Source organism: Arachis stenosperma, chromosome 5 (assembly GCF_014773155.1).
Source record: "Arachis stenosperma cultivar V10309 chromosome 5, arast.V10309.gnm1.PFL2, whole genome shotgun sequence".
NCBI lineage: Eukaryota > Viridiplantae > Streptophyta > Magnoliopsida > Fabales > Fabaceae > Arachis > Arachis stenosperma.
Genome location: NC_080381.1, coordinates 110,110,403 through 110,118,937, shown reverse-complemented (window position 1 = coordinate 110,118,937; position 8,535 = coordinate 110,110,403). Strand labels below are relative to the sequence as shown.

At 44.2% G+C, this 8,535-nt stretch overlaps 2 protein-coding genes across 2 annotated transcripts; both read left to right on the top strand.

Moving 5' to 3' along the window:
* The first annotated feature begins 997 nt into the window (after positions 1 to 997).
* LOC130981047 (uncharacterized) lies at positions 998 to 1,792 on the top strand. Its single transcript, XM_057904687.1, has one exon. It carries the CDS (start codon positions 998 to 1,000, stop codon positions 1,790 to 1,792), a length of 795 nt encoding a protein of 264 aa, XP_057760670.1.
* Positions 1,793 to 3,396: 1,604 nt separating this feature from the next.
* On the top strand, positions 3,397 to 4,598 carry LOC130981046 (uncharacterized). The gene is made up of 2 exons (XM_057904685.1): positions 3,397 to 3,566; positions 4,112 to 4,598. Exons 1-2 carry the CDS (start codon positions 3,397 to 3,399, stop codon positions 4,596 to 4,598), a joined length of 657 nt encoding a protein of 218 aa, XP_057760668.1.
* Positions 4,599 to 8,535: the final 3,937 nt, after the last annotated feature.

Genomic DNA, 8,535 nt, shown 5'->3' with positions numbered 1-8,535 from the left:
TATGCTTCAGAAAGAGGCCAAAAAAAGGGGGTGCTGGAACTCAATTCTATGGATGACCTGTTGGGACAAAACAAGTCAATTGCAGCACTATTGGCAGCCTTAACCAAGAAAATGGAAAACAATAAAGTTGCAGTTGTCCAAGCTCAAGCACCACCCAAGAAGAAAATGAACCAGAAGTTGAATGTGAGCAAGCAAACTATGTGCATAACCCCTCTCGACCACCATATGACCCTAACTCTAAGACATATAACCCAGGATGGAGGAACCACCCAAATTTGGGATGGGGGAACCAACAAAATCACAACCAAGAGCACAACAAACCATACCAAGCCAATCAATACCAGAATCACAACTCTAGCCATCAGTCAAATAACAACAGACCTTACCACAATCCATCTCACACATCATATCCTTCCAACCAGCAAACACACCACCATCAAGACACACTAACCCCAACCTCACAACAGTGTGAAATCAAGGGTAACTTTAAGAGAGTAGAGGCCGTAATAGCACAGCTATTATCACAGCTCACAGGAGTCATTTCCACCCTCTTGGAAAGGCAAGCACAAGCTGAAAAGAAGATAGATGCCAACCAAGAAGAATACAGGTCAAATTTGAAGAACCAAGGTTCAACAATCTCAAAACTGGAAGCACAAGTGGGGTTCTTATCCAAGCAAATCCCAATGCCTAGACACACATTTCCAAGTGACACCATGGCCAACCCAAGAGCAAAATGCAAGGCCATCACACTTAGAAGTGGAAAAGTGATAGAAGAAGCCACCCAAAACCAGGAAAACAACGAAGAAGAAGCTGCAGAAAAGCCTGAAAACAGGAAGAAAGAAGAGGCCCACCAAAGCCAATCTTGAAGCCTTATGTACCAAAGGCACCATACCCACAAAGGCTAAGAAAATATGGGAAGGACAGCCAGTTCTCCAGATTTTTGGAAATCTTCAAAAAGCCCCAAATCAACATACCATTTGCTGAAGCATTGGAGCAAATGCTCCTCTATGCAAAGTTCCTGAAGGAGCTCATGACAAAAAAAAAAAGAAACTGGGGTGAAAAGGAGACTGTAGTCCTAATTGAGGAATGTAGTGCCATCATACAAAAGAAACTTCCCCAGAAAATGAAGGGCCCCGGGAGTTTCCAAATCCCCTGCATCATAGGGGATATCACTATTGAAAAGGCTTTGTGTGACTTGGGAACTAGCATCAATCTCATGTCCTTGAACATGATGAGAAGGATGAGAATTGAGGAAGCGAAACCAACAAGAATGGCACTCCAACTAGCTGACAGAACATTCAAGTTTCCACATGGAGTGGTGGAAAATTTATTGGTGAAGGTGGGAGAATTCATCTTCCCAGCTAACTTTGTTGTGTTGGATATGGAAGAAGAGGCAAACACTTCAATTATCCTAGGAAGGCCATTCCTAGCTACTGCTGGAGCCATCATTGATGTGCAAAAAGGAGAACTAGTCTTGAGATTATATGAGGAAAAGATGGTCTTCAATATCTTCAAGGCAATGAGTTATCCCAAGGAAGCAATAGGAGAATGCATGATGGTGGACACCATAGAACAAATAGTCCAAGGAGTTTTGGAAGAAGAGCAATATGAAGGAAGTATGGAATTGGAGCAACAAGCACCACGTGAAGAACCACCACAAGGAACCATGGAAAGTTCAATCATGACAAACTACAAAGACAACAATGAAGAAGAGGCACCGAAAGTAGAGCTAAAAACCCTACCTCCAAGCTTGAAATATGCCTATCTAGGTGACAACAGCATCTACCAGTGATCATCAACTCAAGCTTGAGCAAGGAGCAAGAAGAGGAGCTCATCCAAGTACTGAAACAACACAAGGATGCTATAGGCTGGACACTCACATACTTAAAAGGGATCAGCCCTTCAATGTGTATGCACAAGATCCTACTTGAGGAGGGTGCCAAGCCCTCAAGGCAACAACAAAGAAGGTTGAATCCAACCATGAATAAGGTAGTCCAGAAAGAAGTATTGAAGTTGTGGCAAGCTGGGGTGATCTACCCCATCTCAGACAGCCTTTGGGTGAGCCCGGTACAAGTAGTTCCAAAGAAAGGAGGAATCACTGTTGTACCAAATGAGAAGAATGAGCTGATAACAACAAGAACAGTGACCGATTGGCACATGTGCACCGACTACAGGAAGCTCAATGAAGCCACTAGGAAGGACCACTTCCCCCTACCATTCATGGACCAAATGCTCGAGAGGCTGGCTGGACATGAATACTACTGCTTTCTTGACGGTTATTCGGGTTACAACCAAATAGTTGTAGACCTAAAAGACTAGGAGAAAACTTCATTTACTTGTCTATATAGTGTTTTTGCTTACAGGAGGATGTCCTTTGAACTGTGCAATGCACCTACAACATTCCAAAGGTGCATGCTCTCCATATTTTTAGACATGATTGAGAAGTTCATCGAGGTATTTATGGTTGACTTCTCTGTATTTGGTAACACATATTCTGATTGCTTGCATCACTTAGCCCTGGTGCTAAAGAGATGCCAAGAGACCAACCTTGTTTTAAACTGGGAAAAATGTCATTTCATAGTTACAGAAGGAGTGGTCCTTGGTCATAAAATCTCAAAGAAGGGCATAGAAGTAGACAGGGCAAAGATAGAGGTGATTGAAAAGTTACCTCTAACTTGCAATGTCAAAGCAATCAGAAGCTTTTTGGGACACGCTGATTTTTATAGGAGGTTTATTAGTGACTTCTCTAAGGTTGCTAAGCCATTGAGCAACCTACTTGTCTCTAATGTGCCTTTTGTTTTTGATAATGAATGCATGTTAGCCTTTGAGGAGCTTAAGAACAAACTTTCCTCTGCACCTATCATAGTACCACCATGTTGGGATCTACCCTTTGAGTTGATGTGTGATGCATCAGATTTTGCTGTGGGTACTGTTTTAGGACAAAGGAAGGATAAATTGGTGTATGTCATTTATTATGCCAGCAAGGTCCTTAATGAAAATCAAAGGAATTACACCACTACAGAGAAGGAATTACTTGCCATTGTCTTTGCTTTTGATAAATTTAGATCATATCTCATTGGTTCTCAAGTAATTGTTTTCACTGATTATGCAGCACTCAAATACTTACTCACAAAACAAGAATCCAAGCCAAGGCTAATAAGATGGATCCTGCTACTCCAAGAGTTTGACATCGAAATTAAGGATAGGAGTGGAGCAGAGAACAAAGTTGCTGACCACCTCTCAAGGATCCTACAAGAGGAAGAAGGAGCACACCATCTTGCAGTGAATGAAAGCTTTCTGGATGAGCAATTGATGATGATATAAGAGATCCCTTGGTTTGCTGATATAGCCAATTTCAAGGCCATTGAGGAACTACCAACCAACATCAAAAAACATATGAAGAGAAAGCTCATCAAAGATGCCAAATACTATATCAGGGATGAGCCATACTTGTTCAAAAAGTGTGATGATGGGATCTTGAGGAGGCTTTGGCATAAGAGGTGCTTTGGTAATGTTATATATCTACGTATAGAGGCCACTTTAGCAGAGAAAGAACAGCAGCCAAGGTGCTCCAATGTGGATTCTACTGGCCAAATATTTTCAAGGATGCAAAGGACTTGATGTCAAGGTGTGATGAATGCTAGAGGGTTGGCAATTTACCCAGGAATAATGAGATGCCACAGAGATTTATAATGGAGCTAGAACTATTCGATGTATGGGGGATTGACTTCATGGGGCCTTTCTTATCCTCCTACTCAAATAGTTATATACTTGTGGCTGTAGATTATGTGTGAAAGTGGGTGGAGGATATTGCCACCACCACAAATGACAACAAGGTTGTAATGAGCTTCTTAAGAAAGAACATTTTCAGCAGGTTTGGAGTTTTCAGAGCACTCATTAGTGATGGAGGGACACATTTCTGTAATAAACAACTGGAAGCACTCCTTCTCAGATATGGAGTCAAACACAAGGTGGCAACTCCTTATCATCCACAGACCAACGGGCAAGCAGAGACTTCCAACAGGGAGCTAAAAAGGATTCTCGAAAAAACTATTGGAAGCTCAAGGAAAGACTGGTCTAAGAAGCTAGACGATGCTTTATGGGCCTACAGGACAGCATTCAAGATCCCCATTGGGATGTCACCATACCAACTAGTATTTGGCAAGGCTTGCCACTTGCCAGTTGAACTGGAGCATAGAGCCTTCTGGGCTCTAAAACTACTGAATTTTTATGAGCAAGCTGCTGGAGAAAAGAGGCTGAGGCAACTCAACGAGCTGGAAGAATGTAGGAACCAAGCATATGAAAATGCAAAGATCTACAAAGAGAACACAAAAAGATGGCATGATCAAAAGATAGCAAAGAGGGAGTTCACTGAAGGACAAAAGGTGTTATTGTACAATTCTAGACTTAGGTTCTTCCCTAGAAAGCTTAAGTCTAGATGGTCTGGACCCTTCACCATCATCAAAGTGTACTCCTATGGTCAAGTAGAGCTCATGGAGGACAAAACACAGAGAATCTTCACTGCAAATGGCCATAGACTCAAGCATTACCTGGGGGACTCACTGGATGAAAGAAGAGTGAGCTACCACCTCAACTGAAAAAGGAAGAACGTCAAGCTAGTGACGATAAAGAAGCGCTGGTTGGGAGGCAACCTAACACTTTATATCCTTTTGATTCATTGTTTTATTAGAAGTAGATTGTAAATATTAGCTTAGGAAGTTAATTTCAGTTTTGATAGTTAAGATAGCTTTGTGAGTAAATTGTGTGCTTTTTTGGATGTGCAGCTGGATGAAAGCATTTACTAATGATGATGAGTGATTGGGCTAAAAACTAGCTAAAAAGATAAGTTTGGTGTGCCCACTCACCAACTTGATCTAGGCTTACAAGCATTTGGATAAATTAAATTTTTAAAGAGTAAGCTCAGAGATTAAGTTTGGTGTGGCCACTACCATATGAGAATCAATCAGCGAGCCCAATACCACTCAATTTGGAAGCATTTAATACATTGGTGGAGGCTTGAATGAGAATTTTAATGTGTTTAGGGGAGATTAGACGCAAAGAATGTGAAAGGATTGGAATTATTTCTTTCCCATGAACACATTAAAAACCCAATAATGAACCCAATTTATTGAGATGCAAATGAATTAAGTTTGGTGTCCCAAGGGACACCCATCAGTTGCAAATGCATTCACTAGCATTGAAAAGGAATGTGGAGAATCATTTTCTCATTACTAATGGATTTTTGTTTTCTTTTTTTTTTCAGGAGATTGAATGGGGCCCTCTTGATAGATAACAAGGAGGTCAAAGTGTACTTACACTTTGGAACTCAACATATTCAGATAGCACAGTGGGATAAGGGTTGGCGCCTCTTCCCACACTAGGCGCCACTCCCCAAGTGGAAAACATTGAATTCCCTTCTTTTCCCACCATCAAACCACACCATTCACTCCTATAAATCCCCTACCCTCCCCATTCCCTCCCATTACCTCCACATAACAAACTCACAGAGACCTTTCTTTCTTCTCTTGTTCTTTTTTTTCTTTATCTTTTTACTTGATTGGGACAATCAAGTGCTAAGTTTGCTGTTGGGGCAAAACCTTGTTTTGCTTGTGTTTCTTCGCAACACTCCATTAATATCTCAAAACCCTCAAACACACATGTTCATACCCTGACCGAGCTCCTCCAAACTCGGCAAATTCACAAAAGGTCCGACCTCGTCCAAGGCTCACGCCTTAAGGTCGGACCTCGGACAAAGAGCAAAGAAGGCCCATCACAAAGGAACACAGCCCAAAACCTAAAAGCCGAAAAGGCCTAGGAAAGGCGGTTCCACAAAGATAGGGATAAAACTCCCAAAAAAGATAAGATAAGATAAGAATATCTTATCCAGGGAAGATCACGGCCAACTACTATAAATACACTAGAGCACCCAGGTATGACATTCATTCCACATCTACACATATCTGCTTGGACCCATGCTAACTTAAGCATCGGAGTGTCATTGCAGGTACAACCACCAACCACTCTGCATATCAAGCTCGGGTCCCTGAACCCCCACCTCGGGCCTCTCCAGACGACCGAGCTACACGTTTCAGGTAACCCTCGGAACATTGGCGCCGTTGCCGGGGACCTGGAAGTCATCCCTCCATCATGGCAGATGACCCCCACGACAATGACCACGCTGCATCTGAACAAGAGGACGAAATCGACACCGGAGAACGACCGGACAGCCCTCTATCACCACGCACTCCAGGAGGAAACAAACAGAATCGCCCAAAGACATCACTCCCAAACAAAGATCCGCAAAATTCCGAAAAGAGAAGAGCTCGGAAATTCTAGAAGCGGTCCGGGCACAACAACATCGGCTGAAACAAATCGAAGAGGACATAAAAAAGCAGAAAGAACTGAACGAGATCTGAGAAGGGAGACTCGAAAGCGCAGAGAATTAGAAGAAAAACTGCAGAAAAGAGGCCAACCTGAAAAACCGGACAGAACGCGGCACCACCCCCGAAGGCAACCACGATCCCTTCACGAAAGAGATCATGAACGAGAAGGTACCACGAAACTTCAAACCACCCGACATGGATCTCTACGACGGCACCACCGATCCAAGTCACCACCTCAGCAACTTCAGAAGCAGCATGTACCTAGTCGACGCCTCCGACGCGATTCGGTGCAAAGCCTTCCCCACCACTCTCACCAAGTCAGCCATGAAGTGGTTCGACAACCTGCCACCAAGATCAATCACCAACTTCGAGGATCTAACCAAAAATTCCTAACAAGGTTCTCTATTCAAAAGGACAAAACAAAACATGCCCCCAGTCTACTCGGGATCAAGCAAGGTAACCAAGAAACTCTCCGAGAATACATGGAGCGATTCAACAAAGCCTGCCTGGACATACAACACTTGCCCACTGAAGCAGCCATCATGGGACTAGCAAACGGCCTAAAAGAAGGACCGTTTAGCCAATCCCTATCCAAACGATACCCGACCTCCCTATACGAGGTGCAGGAACGGGCAGAAAAATATATCAACATGGAGGAAACCTCCCAGCTAAGAGACTCTTCTAGGAAGGAATCGACCTACCCACTCCGAGATCGGGATCGGGAACAGAAGAAAAAAAGAAGACCCCAACTCGGACAAACCACGGAAGTACCACAACTACACCCCCCTCCGAGTCTCCCTGGTAGACGTCTACAGAGAAGTATGCCACACCGAAAAGATCCCACCGCCCCGACCGCTAAAACACAAGAGAGCGGGAAGAGATCGGTCCGAATACTGTGAATATCACAAACTCTACGGTCACTCTACTAACGACTGCTACGACCTAAAAAATGTTATAGAAAAGCTGGCCAGAGAAGGAAAGCTCGACAGATACATAGCAGAGAAAGGAGAAGAGACCAGGAAGAGAAGACGGGGAGATACGAAAGGTCGGCCGAACAAATCCCGCGAACCCCCGAAAGACACGTTCACATGATAAATGGAGGTTTTGCAGGCGGAGGAACATCCAAATCCTCGCAAAAAAGACACCTCAAAGAAGTCTATCATGTCCGAGAAGACAGTCCCCTGCCCGAGTTACCTACTATCTCATTTACCCGAGAAGATGCTCAAGGGATAATTCCCGGACACGACGATCCAATGGTAGTCACCATTATCCTAGCAAACGCCAACTTACATCGAACCCTGATTGACCAAGGAAGCTCAGCAGATATCCTGTTCAAAACGGCATTCGACAAGCTCGGACTTGAAGAAAAAGAACTAAAGGCCTACCCCACTGACCTATTTGGGCTAGGGGATACCCCGATCCATCCCTTAGGATACATCCCGCTACACACTACCTTTGGAAGAGGCGAGCAATCTAAAACATTGAGCATCGACTACATTATCGTCGACGTCACCTCGGCATACAATGCCCTCATCGGGCGACCAACCCTAAACAGACTAGCAGCTATAGTCTCGACCCCACACCTCTGTATGAAGTTCCCTACCGCAAAAGGAATCGCTACCCTAAAAGGCGACCAAAAATTAGCGCGGCGATGCTACAACGAAAGCCTGAGCCTAAAAGGGAAGGAGGTCAACACGATAGAACTCGGACGAGTTCAGTCCCGAGAAGATCTTCGACCACAACCAGAGGGAGAGACCGAAAAAGTCCAGATTGGGAGCACACCTGAAAAAATAACAAACATAGGAGCGAACCTCAAAACGGGCCTAAAAGAGGAACTGATAACCCTCTTAAAGGAGAATTCCGACCTCTTCGCCTGGAAAGCCTCCGACATGCCGGGCATAAGCCCCGACCTGATGTGCCATAAACTATCAGTTTACCCGGGATCCCGACCTGTCCAACAAAGACGCCGGAAGCTCGGACCCGAGCGCATACAAGCAATAGAAGAACAAGTACAAGCACTACTAGATGCAGGGTTCATTAGGGAAGTAAAATACCCCCTATGGCTCGCAAACGTGGTCCTGGTAAAAAAGCCCAACGGAAAATGGAGGATGTGCGTCGATTACACAGACCTCAACAAAGCCTGCCCCAAAAA

Coding starts and splice junctions, on each gene's coding strand:
- LOC130981047 (XM_057904687.1), top strand. CDS start 998: ATGCTCCTCTATGCAAAGTTCCTGAAGGAGCTCATGACAAAAAAAAAA.
- LOC130981046 (XM_057904685.1), top strand. CDS start 3,397: ATGAAGAGAAAGCTCATCAAAGATGCCAAATACTATATCAGGGATGAG. Junction 3,567..4,111: donor GAGAAAGAACAGCAGCCAAG/GTGCTCCAATGT, acceptor ATGGGCCTACAG/GACAGCATTCAAGATCCCCA.